Source organism: Geotrypetes seraphini, chromosome 5, assembly GCF_902459505.1.
Source record: "Geotrypetes seraphini chromosome 5, aGeoSer1.1, whole genome shotgun sequence".
Taxonomy (NCBI): domain Eukaryota; kingdom Metazoa; phylum Chordata; class Amphibia; order Gymnophiona; family Dermophiidae; genus Geotrypetes; species Geotrypetes seraphini.
Window position 1 is genome coordinate 118,722,152 of NC_047088.1, and position 18,868 is coordinate 118,741,019.

At 40.0% G+C, this 18,868-nt stretch overlaps 1 protein-coding gene across 7 annotated transcripts in view; it reads left to right on the forward strand.

The window, feature by feature from the left end:
- Nucleotides 1-18,868, forward strand: part of COL6A3 (collagen type VI alpha 3 chain) — a 1,265,605-nt gene that overhangs the window by 274,342 nt on the left and 972,395 nt on the right. For all 7 annotated transcript variants that reach the window (XM_033946673.1, XM_033946674.1, XM_033946675.1 and 4 more), the window contains one exon: nucleotides 15,512-16,111. In XM_033946673.1, coding sequence (XP_033802564.1) covers nucleotides 15,512-16,111 — 600 coding nt within the window. The remainder of the gene's footprint in view (nucleotides 1-15,511; nucleotides 16,112-18,868) is intronic.

Here is an 18,868-nt window from a genome sequence, read left to right on the forward strand (position 1 = left end):
CCGCCGCGAGAGTGGACTACTGGGCATGATGGACCTCTGGTCTGATCCTGCATAGGCACTGCTTATGTTCTTATGGCTCCCTCCTGCCCGATCGTAGTCAAGGGGTCGGGGTGCCGCCGGGTAGGAGGGCTTGGGCTCCCTCCTGCCTGATCATAGTCAAAGGGTGGGGGTGCCACAGGGCAAGAGGGATTGGGCTCCCTCTTGCCCAGATCGAATTCTCTTTTATAGTAAGTTCTTGCTTCAATCAGGAAAGAAAAAAAACCATAAGCATTTCCCATTAAACAGGGTTTCATTCTAACAGTTCTGCTGCCATGCTTTGCACACTTCTGGGCAACCTTCTGGTTTCAAGAACTTATATACAAGAGCCCCTGTGGACCAGCCGACCCTGGGCTTTAACTCCACACCTTCTAGGTTTGGCACACTGCTGTGCTTAGCCAACTGTTTTTCAGGAAGCTCTCTGCCTGAATTATAAATACCCTACTGACCCTTCTTATTTCTGGGCAGTGGGCTAGAAACCATCCACCCTTGTTATAATGGTCTAAGATTCCGCTCCAAAAATTTATCACTATCAGGGATGTGCAATGTCAGGTCACAGAATCAACTCAGGGCTTTATTTCTCCTTCTAATGTTATTTATTTAAAAATTTATATACTGGATACAACTATGCGGTTTCCAAGTTTCAAGTTTCAAGTTTATTAGCATTTTTTGAATCGCCTATCAAAATATCTAGGCGATGTACACTCTAAAAGCCACAGATAGTGGTTTCACATATATTTTTGACATAATACAGACAATTTAAAACAATTTTAGAGAACGACCATTACAATACATTTGGGGTTAAGGAATGATATAAGTAGGCAGGGAAGAAGGGGGAAGTTACATCATTTTTATATATTGATATTTACATAAAGGGAAAACACAATGGGAACAAGGGGATTTAGAAAGTACAATATTTGTGTTAAGAAGTATAAAAATTATGCGTGTTATAATATGTGTTCAAATGCATCTTGAAATAAGAAAGTTTTTAAAAATCTTTTAAATGTATGTAAATCTTTTTCTATTTTTATGTAGTTAGGTAATGAGTTCCATAATGTTGGAGCCATAACGGAGAATATTTCATTTCTTCTTATGCCAATGATTTTTAAGGAGGGGATAGATAATAAATTTGAAGTAGATGAACGTAACGAACGTACTGAGTTATATGGAATGAGCATTTTAGAAATAAATTGTGGTTCATTGAAGGTCAGTGTTCCATATCACATACATAAAATCTTGTTTCCCTACGATTATCATATATAACATAGACATGTCTAAACAACATCGTTAATCGTTCCTGTTATAACAGGGATAGAGCACAAATTCAATTAATTCAGAAATACAAGCAAGCTGTAAATCATACATTGATGTCAGAAAAATTCTAAAAGGCGATTATCAACTGAAATATACCTTAGCATAAGAAGGCTTTGGCAAATAATTGAGTTTTCAGCATTTTCTTAAAATTCATCCTCCCCATACAAAACCGCAGGATACCAGGCAATAATAATAATAATAATAATAATTTTATTCTTATATACCACCAGACCAGGATGGCTCTAGGCAGTTCACAATAGAGCTGAAACATACAGCGATAACTACAATACAAATGGAAATACATCAAATTGTAAATATAAAAAACTCTAAGAGATTAAAACACGATGCTTTAAGATACAAACTTATCAAAGAGTTGTGTCTTTTAATAATTTTCTAAAATCAAAATAAGAAGAAACCTTTAGCATAATTTTTCCAAACCAAACATTCAGTTTAGCAGCCTGAAAAGAGAGAGTTCTCTCAAGGAATTTCTTATAACGACAGGATTTAGTAGAAGGATATGTATACAGATGGGCTCTGCGTGTAGTCTTATTTGAGTGGCTCAAATAAAAATGAGGAACAAGATAGCCTGGTGACATATCAAAGATTAATTCCATAGTTCTACACCAGCCACAGATATCATTGATGCTCCGATCCTAGCATGCATAGTTGACATTCTACCCTGCAAATTTAATTTCATCCCATTTACATCTCTAAGCTCTCTTCTCGGTTTATAGATCTGAAATAATTCTTGTAAGATCTTTGGGGAAGCATGATACAATGTCTGATGTATAATCGCAACAATCTTAAACTGCACTCTGTGTTGCATAGGTAACCAGTGTAGTTTCTTCAACACAGGAATTATATGGGTACTCCTAGGAACCCCTGTGATTAATCTTGCAGCGGAGTTGGATAAGCATTTGCAAAGCCCTCAACTTCCCTTTCACAACTCCTAAGTATAGTGAATAACAATAATCCACCCTACTTAAGATCAATGTCTGAGCCACAGTATGGAAATCATGGGCTAGTAATATTGGCTTCAATCTATAAAGCATTTGAAGTTGCATGTAACTCACCCTGATTATTTTTAATATTTGGTTTTCCATTGTCAAACAGCTTTAACCCCTCCCCCACTCATTATGCTTTGCTTGCATACAGGGATTCTGATTTAATTTCTGTTGCTAACCAATCCTCACATTCTCATTCATTAAATAGTCCCTCATAAGGACAGAAATGTTTCTTTTAAGTACTTTAGATCATTGTTACACAACAAACTTTCATTCCCTTCCCCCACACAGTACCTTACTGACTCATGCTGCATTCAGACATATAGTCTAGGGCTTCTGGGCTGCTGCCCATTTCATTCCCCACAGAGATATCTCCCTCTACCTTCATAAGAGATTCCTCACTCTCTGAAGCTGGATACAAGCTATCCTCTGGAGCAGCATTTGGCCAGCCCTGCTCAAAGAACTTTTCTCTTCCAGTTAGCCTCTGCTTGGGAAGTAAAGCTTTGTCAGCATGGCTGTGCTTTGGGAAAGGAGGTTTTCTAGCAGAAGGCAGTAAGACAGAGCTTCTAGCCTTCTGTGCCCTGATCTGTGAGGAATGTCCTTCCCTCCAGGTTCCTGATTGTCTGTGTGTGTTCTCAGCTGGCTTGGATTTATCCTGCTGTGAAACTTTCACTTGTGCTCTAAGCACGTTCTGCCTGTCAGCTCCACCCCTTTCCTTAATCCTTGCTGTGTCAGATTGCCTGACCAGATGTTTAACCTGAGAATGAAAAGATGATTTATAAAAGGAATTTTGGGGGCTTGAAACAGGTATTCTGTACCTCTCTGCCATCCCTACTTTGTTCTTCCCTACCTGTCTGATCTTAGCACTTGGAACAGAGTTAATGGGCAGGTTCCTTAGCTTAGGAATAGGCACATTTTCTTTTGTGGAAGGGTTTAAAGCAGATTTTGAACCTGTGACAGGAGCTTCCCTGTCACAACATTCAACAAGTTGCTAAGACCTGCCACTTCTATCTCTTCAGTATCACCAAAATTTGCCCCTCCCTCTCTGAGCACACTACCCGGACCCTTGTCCACGTGCTCATAACCTCATGCTTATATTACTGCAATCTACTTCTAACTGTTCTTTCACAGTGTCGCTTCTCCCCCCTTGCAATCCCCCCCTTGCTTCTCTCCCCTTGCAGTCGTGCAAAATTCTGCTGCACGACTCATCTTCTACCAACCTCGCTATGCTCATGTCATACTTCTCCTTAAGTCACTTCACTGGCTCCCTATCTGCCATCGCATACAGATTAAGATCTTATTGCTGACCTACAAGTGTGTTCATTCTACTGCCTCTCAATATCTCTCTTCTCTTCTCTCTCCTTATACACCTCCCAGAGAACTCCGTTCATCAGATAAGCCACTCTTAGCTGTACCCTTCTCCTCCATTGCCAATTCCAGACTTCATTTCTTTCATCTAGCTGCCCCCTATACCTGGAATAAATTACCCAAGTTTGTCCATCAATCCCTTTCCCTTCCCAGCAGACTGAAAACCCACCTTTTTGATATAGCCTTCAATCCTTAACCCCACTCCTTTGCCTTCCAACCCAACCAGCTGATTAACCATTCTCCTTAACTGTATCCAGACATCCTGTTTGTCTTGGCTGTTTGTTCAGATAGAAGGTAACTATACAGGTACTAAATGAATAGGGAATAAAGAATTTAGGTTAAAGACCACTTACAGGTCACGGACCGCCGCTGGAATGGACTGCTGGGCACGATGGACCCCTGGTCTGACCCGGCAGAGGCAATGCTTATGTTCTTATGTTCTCTTTTGAGCAGGGACTGTTTTCTTCTTCTTTGTGACTATGTGCAGTGCTGCGTGCGCCTGGTAGCACTATAGAAATAATTAATGCAAATCATATTTATTAAATTTCAAATATAAACAAAAGAGTAAGAAAAATCATTACAAATAAAAGAAGAAAAACAAAATTTACAGAGTTAATATACAATAAACATTATCATTAAAAACAAATATACTCAATTCCCTCCCTTTTTTCTCCCATTTTAGAACTGTAATATTAAATAATATGCGACTGCAAGTATGTGGTGTTAATGTATCTAAATAAGGTTGCCAAATAGTAAAAAATTGTCTTCCCTGTCTAGTGTCCCATTCTGATAATTGCATACTTTCCATTGTTAAAATGTGTAGCATTCTAGAACGCCAATGACTATATGTTGGTCTTAAAGGTCCAATCCAGAGATAAAGTATGACTTTCAAACCTGATAAAATTGTTCTTTGAAGAAAGCCTTTTAGGTCTCTTGGAATAGGATGCCTAACATCAAAAATCCAAAATATGTTATAACTATTGCAATGCCAATAATTTCCCACATTTGCTCAACTTTAGAAAAAACAACATTCCAAAATTGGCATATTAAAGGACATGTCCAAAACATGTGAGATAAATTAGCTTTAGGGTGACCACATAATTAATAGTAGTAGTAGAGCTGCACATAGGTGTTTTAAATAGACTGGAGGGGGGGGGGGGCTAGTGAACCATAGAGAGAAGTAGCAAGTCCCCTAAGGCACTTTAACCACTACATTCATGGTGGAAAATGTGAGCCCCCCCCAAAAAACCAAACCCTACTCTTTTGCCATATAGGTGCCACCTGCAGCCATAAGGGCAGGATTGTAGACAGGTGGGTATAGTGCAGGGGTGTCAAAGTCCCTCCTCAAAGGCCGCAATCCGGTCGGATTTTCAGGATTTCCCCAATGAATATGCATGAGATCTATTAGCAAACAATGAAAGCAGTATATGCAAATAGATCTCATGCATATTCATTGGGGAAATCCTGAAAACCCGACTGGATTGCAGCCCTCGAGGAGGGACTTTGACACCCCTGGTATAGTAGGTTTTGGGGGGCTCACCATGACCTATAAGGGAGTCCTGGTGAGATGTGAAGTTCACAGCAGTGCTCTGTAAGGTGCCCAACTGCTCTGTTGCCTTGTCTGGATGGCCAGTCCATTACAGAACTGGCCCCTCCCATGTCCAAATGGTCTTGTTCTGGGACTTGGACAAAATTGTGGTAAAAAATGTAGTATAAAGATAGACGTCCTGGTGGCCTGGGTGACCATTATTGATTGGTATACAAAAATATCCTATCCTTAAGAAATAAAGTAAACCGATCTAGTACTAAACTAGTAATTCCAATTTACTTCAACTTGTTAATCAATATCTCATGATTAAGTGTCAAAGGCTGCTGAAATGTCCAAACTAATCAGCAGATAGATTTCACTCCTATCAAAACCCACCCTAATCATATCAAGAAAGGATAATAATAACGTTTCAGTATCATGCATGGCTTGAAACCCAAATTGATTATGGTCAAGAATGCTATTAACGTCTAAAATATCTAAAAGCTGATCATAAACTACTTTCTCCAATACCCTAGCAAGAAAAGGCAAAGAGGAAATCAATCTATAATTCCCTATTAAGTTCCTATCTAATAATTGTCCCTTTAATAATGGTCCATAGCTGCCTTCAAATGAGTTACAACAGCAAACAATTCTTTTGATGAAGAAAAAGTAATTTCAATCACAGCATTAAAATAATTATTTATTTATTTAAAAATTTATATACCGCATAAAAGCTATGCGGTTTTCAAAATTACGTGCATATATATTAAAAATACTAAAACATGTTCGACAGAACAAACACAATAAAACATTAATTAACAGTATCATTATTAAAACCTTTTTTCAAATTCATCCTACAAGATGGAAAGACAAAACCCCATAAAAACATTTACAGGATGGTAATTATTTTTAGCTTCTAGAATTGCAGAACTATAAATTTGTAATTTAAGATATTTATCCAGAGAAACTCGACTGCCACTCAGACTGTCTCAATTTACATTTCAAATTTTTGATATTTTCAGAATTCCAAGGAACTTTATGGGAAGATACAACAGGGGCAATGCTATCTAATTAATTTACAAGAACAGCGTTCCATTGATCTACAGTATATCTTGTATCACTGAGCAGGGACCTTACCAAATCCTTCCCTTAGTTGCCCAGGAAAAATGACAAATGCCCACATATTATCAGTATAAATATTATTTATTAATTTTAGTCATAAAGTCCACTATCACAAGGCATGTGGGCATGGGAGACCCTCCCCCAAGCGCGTAACATGCACCTCTCCTGAAGTAAAGGTCTCCAAAGAATCAATACTGTTGTGTTCCTTTTATATTTTTCACTGACATCATCACTTGTCAACCAATCAGCCTACAGAGGCTGTCCTTAGGTTCCTTTACATAGGAACACATTTTACAAACTCAAAGACAAGTTTTTTTAAATCATATTTTTGTTTACATTAATTTCTGAATATGCATAAAACATTATAACATACCCAATGAACACTTTTTGTCATTCTCAAAAAGCTGAAATCAAACAGCTTGTCTGTGTCAGACGAAACCTTGTTTTGGAAGAACTGAGTTTCAAATTTCACTGACACACACATAGAAGACCCAGACCCTTTCTATGCTGGTGGTCAAAGAGGTCAAATTCCAGATGTTATTCTCAGGATTTCTCCTTAAAGTGTCTTGAATCTTATATATGTAAAACATTTGAAATTAAATACATACCATTCTCTCACACATCATTCATACCACACACCACACATTCGGGGCCCCAAACATCCATAGATCCACACAACATATTTCATTCATATTTAATACAAGACAGCTTTTTTCCTATACCTATCATTGGAATATGATATCAAATATGCTCCAACCTAAACAGCTCAAGCACATCTGTTATCAATTAGGCCATGAGGCTCAAGGCGGGAAACTGCACAAAGATGCAGAGAGGACAGAGACAGAAAACAAGATGGAGTCATTAATACCTCTATGTATGTATTATGTATATCTATACCTGATTTTCATATGGTCCTGCCCCACCTAACACCTCACATAAATAGTGAATTCCCCTTTTCCTATGCTATATATTGGTTTCCTGGTCTTTTGTTTATCATCTTTACTTTTTCAAAGTTTTAAATGTATATAAGACCCTCTGATCAGGACTAGGAAGGTCTCTGTCATGCCCTGCTACTGCTTCTGCATAGTTTGCACCAAACCAGGCCTTCTTCAATTACATCCAATGACTCAAACTGAGATTGATTAATACATAAAACAGATTCAGATTGGGTAACTCATAAGGAGCTTGCCATGTCAATTGCTTAAGTTCAAAATAATGTCTCTAAAGACATAGCCTTAAAATGAATTTTAATAACATAATGATCAGACCAAAGAACACTTATCACATGATCTATTCTAGCGAAATTAACAGATATATTTTTGTCCACAATTACAAGGTTCAAAATATGTCCATTAATATGGTTTGAAGAAGTTATTTTTTTAAAAAATTATTTATTAATTTTCAAAACTATAACAGTGCAATACAACCAATGCAGCTCATAGTAATACAATAAAAGCACATTCATCTTTCTCGTGTTCATAATCATCCATTTCCCCCCCCCACCCACCTGTCCACCCAAACAATTATCATTCCGTATAGCACAAACATATATTATCATAAATATCCTATCTATTCTGAATAATGATATCTTCTCACCCATCCCAATTATAAATATTCAAAAATAAATTTATGACATAAAGAATCCCCCTCCCCCCTGCCCTGGATATGTACCAAAGTAAAGAACAAACTGATTCACAGTCAACAAACAATTACAATGAGGTAACATAAGGTGCCAATGGGCCCCATATTAATTTAAATATATTACCATGTCCTAAATTTTCAGCATTTATTCTTTCAAATACTTGAAAGAATTGCCCACCTGAATGAAAAATTTAAATGATCACAGTTCTTCCAATTTCGGGTGATCATCTGGATGGCTATTCCAGTCATTATAAGGAAAAGATAACTTTTATATTGATCTATAAGGGGATTAACATGTAATATTCTACCACAAATAACTGCCTCATACGTTAGAGGAATTGATTCCAAAATGTTATTTATTCTACTCCATATTGACCTCCAGAAGTAAAGTATCAAAGGACAATAGAACACCAGATGATCCAGTGTCCCAATGTCTAAATGACAATGCCAGCATCTATTACATTTAGAATTATCTAACTTATGCAACCTAACAGGGCTCCAAAAAGATCTATGTAATAAAAAAAACATGTCTGTCTCATAGATGCTGACGCTGTACATTTCAATCTCCAAGTCCAAATTCGTGGCTATCGAGATGCAGAAATATACTGCTTTATCTCGATGCTCCAAATGTCACGAAGACCATTTTTGTTTTTTTATTCAAGAACTCTGATATTAATTTATACCACCTGATATTAATTTATACCACCTGGCGGCCTGATGTTCTAACGAATCTATCTGGAAGGAAAGGATCTGCAAACTATAAAAATTTTTTAGATTTTGCCAATCAGGGAACCCCCTTCTGAAGAAGTTACAATTTGCTTCCAGCCCATCAACCATGTGCAAAAAAAGATCAGCTGTAACATCAGAACTTCCCACATTGGAGTCAAAATTAGCCTCAAAATGGGAACAAATTACTTTGCAGGCCCTCTTAAAAGCAAAATATAAATACAATGAGATTTCTTCACAATTGGCCAGGAAAGATTTGTTTTCTCAACAGGTTCTGGATTAGGGAAACTCAAATAAAGTGGGAAGATTATTAGCTAATTACTTTAAAGCTAAAAAAAGAAAAGTGAAGATTGTTGCGATTAAAGATGAGAAGGGTAAAACTCATTCTCAAATTGGAAATATTTTAAAACAATTTTTGAACTTTTATAAAGCTTTATATTCTTCTGAGCCTTATTCAAATAAAGAAATTAAGGGTTTAGTTTTTAAAGTTGATCAGGGGACCAAAAATTCCTGAGCATATAAAAGGAAATCTTGAGGCGTCTATATCACTGAAAGAATTACAAGCAGCGTTGAAGTCCCTTAGAGTTGTATAGTTTTATAAATCATTCCAAATTACCCTATTACCTCATCTTTTAAATTTATATCAGGCTCAACTAACTAAAGGTTACATTTCAGGTACTATGGCAGAATCTTTAACTATTGTTTTACCAAAGCCAAATAAAGATCCCATGTTGGTTTCAAATTATAGGCCTATTTCTTTGATCAATGTAGATATATTAAGGACAATATATTTGACACCTGGAAAATATTGAAATTTATTAATAAATTAATATATATTCCAATAGAGAAATCTACTTATCAATCCTTGTAGCTAAACTCCAAGATTCAAATTGGCGAGTCTGGGATCTTTTGGAAGCACTGGATGCATGCGGTATATGCACATTAGATGATGTTTTATCAAATGGGAAAATGATTGATTTTTCACAACTTCAACTATCATTCAGTATTTTAAAGTCTCAAAATTATAAGTGGTTGCAGTTGAAGCAGGCCATTCAGAAGGGGTTCCCTAATTGGCGGAATCTAAAAAATCATTATAGCTTGCAGGTCCTATGCTTCCAGACAGATTTGCTAGGACATCAAACTTCCCGGTGGTATAAATTAATATCTGAATTCTTGAATAAAAAAACAAATCTAGTCTTAGAGACATTTGGAGCATTGAGATAAAGCAGTATATTTCTGCGTCTCGATGGCCACAAATTTGGACTTGGAGGATGAGATGTACAGTGTCAGCATCTATGAGATAAACATGTTTTTTCTTGTTACATAGATCTTTTTGGACCCTGATTAGGTTACAAAGGTTGGACAGTTTTAAATCTAATAGATGCTGGCACCAGTGGCGTACCTAGGGTATGTGGCACCCGGGGCCCATCGTTTTTTGACACTCCCCCCCCCCATGTAAAAAACTATTTTTTGTAATGACCATGAAACGGAATAAATGGTCAGAATAGAAACAGGCAGTGAAAATTTTCTTATATTCCAAACATAACATAACATAAATTATGTCTAAATTGTCATGACATCAGAAGTACATATGGAGTAGTTGCAGGTGATACTTGGGACAGTTCTGATTGTGTTAATTCGGTTTTATGTGTTTTTTGAATAGAAAGGTTTTTATTTGTTTTTGAAGGTTTTGTAGTCTGTGGTCGATGTCAATTGGTTGTAGAGTTGGGGGTCGAGGGTTGCAGCTCGAATGGCTAGGAGGTTGTCGAACAGTTTTTTTCTTTTGACATTTTTGGTTGGAGGGTGTGTGAATGGTGCTTGAGTTCTCCTATGTCTGTTTGAAGTGGATTGAATTATTTAGCTGAAGAAATTAGTTACCCCCTCATCCCACACACATTAATTCTCTTCCATTTTTGTTCCCATTATAAAAAACACTGACAAGCTCCCAGAAAAAAAATACATTAAAATAAGAAGTGAAAACAAAGGCCCCTACAGATGAGAACGTAACATAACATAGCCTAACTGGGTCAGACCAATGGTCCATCAAGCCCAGTAGCCCATTCTCATGGTAGCCAATCCAGTACACTAATACCTAGTCAAAACCCAAAGAGTAGCAACATTCCATGCTACCGATCCAGGGCAAGCAGACACTTCCCCCATGTCTTAATAACAGATTATGGACTTTTCCTCCAGGAATTTGTCCAAATCTTTCTTAAAACCAGCTACACTATCTGCTTTTACCATAACTTCTGGCCACTTCATTTTTAAGTTTAGATCTTTCCTTTCAAATAGAGACCTTGCTAGATGTCAAATACAGCACAAGGTAACTTCACATGGACTTAGCTGTGCAGGAAATGTGAATCTCCTCATACACCCACCATATAGTGCAAAAATGTGCAAAGGTTTGTTTTTTTCTTTCGATCACTACATAGCCTAATGCCACACAAGCAGCACTGTTACAAACATATTCTGTAGGTCAATGCTAAGGATAACAAAGTTTCCTTCCTTGGACCAGAAGGAGATACTGATAAACCACTGGAAGAGATCCCAAAACAACACCCAAAGACCCACTCAGTGTGTGAACCAGTTGAGTGGAGTGGACTAACTGGGGGGTGGAAATGGGCCCGGAGTTTGCTCAGTAGAATTTCCCAGACCACCTCTTCCTCTCAACACATTGACACGCTGCCACCATCACCACTAGGAACACCTCACTGGGTAGGCCAGCTATGCTATAAACTTTATAAAACACATTATTATATTTTCTTATAAAGCACATATTTTAACTGAACTCTCTGACATCCTCAGCCTTTCCATTCACAAAAATAGAAGGAAGAAAAGTTCCCATTTCCTGCTGTCTCATGGCCCTGGCCTATACAATATTTTTTTTCTGCAGACCCTTCAAAAGTCTGACCAAATCCTTGTTTCACTTGCATTATAAAGTACTGAGGATGCCATCTCTCCCCAATCCCAGGTCCTAAAGTCTAAGACAGTAGCGCAAACTAATGCTGCCAGATTCAGGAAAAAAATTTTTGATTCGATTCAGCCTATTGAATTGGTTTTTCAATTCGATTTTCCTGCCAAGTTGGGTGGTTTTTTTCAAAACTCCTGGTGGGTTTTATAGCTTTTTCACCCCCTTTGGATTCTCCTAACCACACTGGCGCTGTGGTATAAATAAAATAAAGAAACAAAAAGGACTTTTCCTCTCTCTGTTAAATCCTAGCTCACGTTTGCAGTCCAACACCAGCTCTGGCAGGATACACATTTCAAATCTGACATATTATAATCACAAAACAGAAAATAAAATTAATTTTTCTACCTTTTATTGTCTGGTTATATTTCAAATCTTGTTGGTCCAAGGCTCTGGTTTTCTTCTGATAACTTGCTTGCCAGGGTCTCCTTCTTTCTGCATGCTAACCATCCATCTGCCAACTCTGTCCTCCTTTTCCATTTCCCTTCCCTTCCCAGGAAGTCTGGTATCTTTCCTTTTTTTCATCTCCCTCCACAGATCCACCTTTTCTTAACTACCCTTTCATCCGGCATCTCTCCCTCCTTCCCCACCACCCCAGAGTCCACCATCTCTCCCTTTCTTTTCCTAATTACCCTCCTATCCAGTATCTCTATCCCTCCTCCACACCATCCCTTGTGTCCAATTTCTCTCCCTTTCTGTTCCTTCCCTCCCTAAATCCCATGGTCCATCATCTCTCTCCCTCTCCTCTATTTTCAGACCCATTATTTCTTCCCCCCCCCAAAGTTTGGCATATGCACGTCTCTTTGAACACCCCCTTCCCTCCGTGTACTTCTAAACCAGGGTCCCCCCAAAGGCCTGTCCCCCCTTAAAGGTCTGCCTATCTCCCCTTGAAGGCCTGCACCCCCTTGAAGGCCTGTCCCACCCCCTTGTAGGCCTGTCCCCCCCTTGAAGGCCTGCCTGCCTGTCCCCCCCTTGAAGGCCTGTCCCCCCCTTGAAGGCCTGCACCCCCTTGAAGGTCTGCACCCCCCCCGAAGGCCTGTCACCCCCTTGAAGGCCTGTCCCACCCCCTTGTAGCTTGTCCCCCCCCTTGTAGGCCTGTCCCCCCTTGAAGGCCTGCATGCCTGTCCCCCCTTTGAAGGCCTGTCCCCCCTTGAAGGTCTGCACCCCCTTGAAGGTCTGCATCCCCCCAAGGCCTGCACCCCCCCTTGAAGGCCTGCACCCCCTTGAAGTTCTGCACCCCCCCCCTGAAGGCCTGCACCCCCCCAAGGCCTGTCCCACCCTGGAAGGCCTGTCCCACCCCCTTGTAGGCATGTCCCCCCCTTGTAGGCCTGTCCCCCCCTTGAAGGCCTGCCTGCCTTTCCCCCCTTGAAGGCCTGTCCCCCCCCCTTGAAGGCCTGCACCCCCTTGCAGGTCTGCACCCCCCACAAAGGCCTATACCCCCCCAAAGGCCTACACCCCCCCGAAGGCCTGTGCCCCCCGAAGGCCTGTCCCACCCCCTTGTAGGCCTGTCCCTCCCTTGAAGGCCTGCCTGCCCCCCCTTGAAGGCCTGCCTGCCCCCCCCTTGAAGGCCTGTCCCTCCCCCTTGAAGGTCTGCACACACCCCCCCGAAGGCCTGTCCCCCCCTTGAAGGTCTGTCACCCCTTGAAGGCCTGCCTGCCTGTCACCCCCCTCCCCCTTGAAAGCCTGCCTGCCCGCCCGCCCCACCCTGAAGGCCTGATGCCCCAACCCACCCCGAAGGACTGCTCGCCCCCTCATGGCCTCCCTGCACCACCTATGAAGCAGCCGCAGCAGGATTGCGACGTCAGCGATCCCTGCGCTGCTTAGGCGCTGCTTCCTGCGCTGCGATCCCGCCCCTCCTCTGACGTTCAGGGCTGGCACCAGGGGCGCCACGCCCCCCCCACCCCCCCACCCTCCCCTTGGTACGCCACTGGCTGGCACTGTCATCTAGACATTGGGACACTGGATCATCTGTTGTTCTAATGTCCTTTGATAGTCAACTTTTGGAAGTCAATATGGGGAAAGATTAATAACATACTGGAATCATCAATTCCATTGATATATGAGGTAGTCATATGTGGAACATTATTACATATTAAGCCCCCCATGGACCGTTATAAATGCCGACTTTTCCTAATTATGACTGGGATAGCTATGCAGATGGTAACTCGTAACTGGAAAAATTATGATCGCCTCAATTTTCCTTTTTGGTGGGTGAATCTGTGCTCCAGCTATAGGTATGAAAAAATGAATGCTGACATGTTGGGGCATAGTAAATTATTTAAACTGGTTTGGGGCCTGACATCTTTTATTACTTCACTATAGTTGTCCTTTGTTTATAATTTAATTTTTGTTTATTTTCATACACATCCAGAGAAGGGGGAGGCTATTTCTATTTCCATCCTAATTTTAGCCCTTTGAGTACAATACATCCAGGGTGGGATGACATTACTATTTTAAATAGGGAAAGTTTATTGAAAGAATCTATGTTTTTGTGTTTTTATCGATTAGTCATTGGGTGGGTGGGGAAAAAATGGTAATTCATGTATATTTGTACAATGAACGTGCTTTTATTGACTTATTATATGGATACATATTTGTGTTGTGCACTTTTGATGTTTGGAAAATCAATAAAGAATTTTTTTTTTTTTTTTTTTAAAGAAAGAACTTCCCACATCCACAGGGAGATTAAAATTTCCTAAAATTATAGAATTAATTGTAGAGTGATTTAAATCAGTTTAACAATTCAGCTATGACTGACTAATCATTATAAAGAATCCCTGGAGCACAATAACATAAAATAAACATTTCAAAACTAAAACTTCAAAAGCAGCCTGAAATGACAATTCCTGCTTGACAAATTAATATTTGTCCTTAGAAATAAGAAGTATTCCACCCCTCGTTTATTCTCCCAAGGTTGATTGTAACTATAATAATGTGATGGACAAGGTTGATTAATTGACTAAATCTTCTGGCAATAATCATGATTCTGTAATACCTATAATAACAGGGAAACAATTCCTGATAAAATCAAACAATAGAGTTAATCAATACAATCTTTAAAGAATCATAATTAACATCAGAAGTAGAACTGGTTAAAGGAACTTTTAAAAGAAAATTTTCATGCAAACTAGATCACCATAATGGCCTCTTCCATCAATTATGGGTATCAAAGTGTCAGCCATAATAAGAATAAAATGTCTACTATAAACAGAGTAGTTTGTGTTACAAGATCTACACAAAATCTGCACAATATCCATACAAAGGCATATGGCACTTCCAATATTGAACCCAGTTATTTGTAAGTCTCTTGCAGACAAATGGTATCACTTGAGGGCAGTGTCAGCCTTGATCCATCTAGGCTCCAGATGCAGATCTTAACAAACAGGGGCAGGCTAAGACTAAAGGTAGTGCAGATGTAAGCATTCTTCTAGCTCTCCTACAGCAACCCCGGTTATTTGTAGGTCTCACGTAGACAGATGGTTTCACCTCAGGGCAGTGTCAGCTGTGATCTGTCCAGGCTCCAAATGCAGATCTTAAACAAGATCAAGCTGAGACTGAAGGTAGCACTGAATTTTTAATATTGTTCACTTCCTAGTTCACAAGTGACGATTCAGGATTTTGTTCAGATAACCTACTGAGGGATGGTAATGTGTATTTCCTGCTTATATGACTGATGATATGCAAACTTGATAGCACATATTCTGATGATATAGTTCATGGTTGAAACAGACATTGATTTCTGCTCTTTGCTATATAAGTGGGTCTTTACTATCCCTTTTCTCATTCTCTCTTCTACTTTTTTAGGTTCTGATGGTGAGAAGAAAGACATTGTCTTCCTCATTGATAGTTCTGTTAATGTTGGGCCAACAGGAATCCCTCACATCCGTGACTTCATTCGAAGGGTTGTTCAAAATCTAAATGTGGGACAAAACCAAATAAGGATTGGAATACTCCAGTATAGTAATGAGGTCTTTCCAGAGTTTGTTTTGAATTATTATAAAACCAAGAATGATGTGATGGACCATATACGGCGGCTTCGCTATAAAGGAGGGGCACCACTAAACACTGGAAAAGCTCTGGACTATGTGGCAAAGAACTATTTTGTTAAATCTGCTGGAAGCAGAATAGAAGAGGGAGTCACTCAACAATTGGTGCTTCTCACAGGTGGCAGATCCCAGGATGATGTAAACAGTTTTGCTCAAATCTTAGGAGATGCTGGAATCAGAAGTCTGGGAATAGGCGCAAAGAATGCAGACAGGACACAAGTGGAATCAATTACTTCAGACCCTCGACTTATATTCATGATTAATGATTTCAAAGACCTTCCAAGTATAGAAAGCAGACTTGTAAGATCATTTGAGGCTCAGAATATCATACCAACACCTCCAGTAACACCATCTGTTGGTTAGTATTCTTTCCTTAAAAAATGAAGATTGATATATTCAGTTGTTGTTGTTGTTGTTGATGACGCTGTTATTGTTGAAAGAAGCTTTGTGGAATATTGCTACAGAACTTTGATTTGAACATCTGAAGTAACTAACAAGAAGGTCCATGTTATATAGAATGTTTAGACAGGAATTGAGAGGTCCAGATCAGGATGTTCATAATTACCCAAAAGGCTCCATGAAAAAACCCTTATTTGTCAACTTGAGTCCATGAAACTACAATTATGGATCTACCAGCCCCATTTTGAACCCAAAGCTTGACAGGGTAAGAGCAACTAGGAATCACTTCTTGCCCCCACAAGATACCAGAGACACCCACAGTCAGAACTAGGGGAGGGTCAATAAAATGTGATCATCAGGTTGTTGAGAATGGATGCAGGGGAGGTTTTGGGAGGACAATGTTGATGTCAGAGGATGCAATGAAGATATTATTATTTGGAGGGTGTGCATGAAGTGTGCTGATGGTGTCATACAGGGTTTCGAGGTTCAGAGAGGGTACTGTTGATATCAAAAGGACTTCAGGATGATGGTGGAAACATAGAAACATGATAGCAGATAGAGGCCAAACGGCCCATCTAGTCTGCTCATCCGCAGTAACCATTATCTCTTCCTCTCTCTAAGAGATCCCATGCACCTATCCCACAATCAGACACAATCTCTGTCTCCACCACTTCATCCGGGAGACTGTTCCATACATCTACCACCCTTTCTGTGAAAGAGTACTTCCTTAGATTACTCCTGAGCCTATTACCTCTTAACTTCATCTTATGCCCTCTCATACTAGAGCTTCCTTTCAAATGAAAAAGGTTTGACTCATGTGCATTTATGCCACATATATATTTAAACATCTCTATCATATCTCCCCTCTCCTGCCTTTCATCTAAAGCAGTGTTTCTCAACATGCGCTACGCGTGCCCTTAGGGGTACAAGCTGGTGCTGCCCAATTCATTTGAATCAATTCACCAATTCACTTTGGTGAATCGATTTGAATGGATTTGTTTCCTCTGAGTCAAAGCAGTAGCAGCAGTGAACAGGCTGCTCCTGGCCTGCCTGCTGGGGCCTTCCCTCTGCTGCATCATTGAATACATCATTGATGACATGGCAGAGGGAAGCCCTGGTGGTCAGGCTGCAGAGCAGTCTGCTTACCACTGCTGTTTAGGTTGGAGGGGGGGGAATCAGTATCGAATATTAATGCGGTATCAGCAACAATTAATAATAGCTGTATTTATATCCTGTCATACCTTTTCAGTTCAAGACAGTATACTGTAGTGGATAAGTACAAAGTGGTTATTGAACCTTTTTAGTTCTAGACAGTATACAGTAGTGGATAGTTACAAAGTGGGATTGTGGGAACAGGTATCGATATAAGTAAGGGGGTAGGGAGTAGAAGGAAAGAGAGAGAGAGGTGAATGCAAAGGGAGGAGGAAAGGGGAAGAGAAGTTGGAAGTGAGGGGCATAGGGGTATTAAGAATGAGTCAGGGGCTTGGAGGATCAAACAAACTTGTCAAACAAGTGGGTTTTCAGTGCTTTTCTGAGAGTTTGGTATGTAGGGAAGTTCAAGAGGAGGTTGCTTAGGGTGTTCTGCTTGAAAGGATAATGTTCTGTCAAAGAATCTTTTGTAGTGGCAGCTTTTGGGAGTTGGGAATGAGAATATCAACATTTTACGGGAGGGGCGGGGTTTGTCCTGTAGGATGATGTAATTCAGGAGGTAGGTGGGTGAGGTGCCAAATAGTGTCTAGTAGCAAAGGCAATTGAATTTAAAGATGATTCTGGCCTCGATTGGTAACCAATTAAGTTTTCTGTAGTATGGTGTTATGTAATCAGATTTTTTCAGGCTGAAGATCAGTTGCACCATCGTGTTTTGGATAATTCTTAGGACTCCTTTTACAAAGCTGCACTAGGGCCTTAATGCGCGGAATAGTGCATGCTAAATTGCCGCACGTGCTAGCTGCTACCACTTCCTTTGGAGCAGGTGGTAGATTTCTGGCTAGCGCGCGCTAATCCAGTGCTTGCGTTAAAACCACTAGCACGGCTTTGTAAAAGGAGTCCCTAGTCTTTTAATGGTTTTCTTATGAGATCCTAGATATACAATGTTGCAGTAATCCAGTGAATTTAGGAGTAGAGATTGAACTAGTAGTCAGAATGAGGTGAAATTGAAGAACGGTTTTAGTATGCGTAGTTTCCATAGAAGGCTAAAGCATTTTTTTTATTAGGATGTTGGTATGGGCGTCAAATGTGAGTTGTTGGTCGATGGTAATGTCTAAGATTTTTATCGTGGGGTTAATTGGGAAGGTTCTTCCATTTATGTCAAGTGAGGATTCAATGTTTTTGGTGATCGGGGAGGCCATGAAGAATTTGGGTTTTTCTGGGTTTAATTTAAGTTTAAAATTGTTTGTCCATTGAGCTACCTGGTTGAATGATGCAATGAAGTCTCTAGCTTCTGACGAAAGGGTAGAGATGGGGATGATGATTGTGATGTCATCTGCATATATATATGATTTGAGGTTCAGTTTTGATAGTGTGGCCAATTGAGGCCATGTAGAGGTTGAAATGGGTGGGAGAAAGAGGTGAACCTTGCGGGACGCCGCAGGGGTTGGTCCATGGTTTTGAGTAGATTTGTTCATTGACAACTTGGTAGGATCGGAATTTCAGGAAGCCTTCCCACACACTCCCTGCTGCTGACTTGGAAATCTCTCTGCAGCAGAGGGGAGACTTC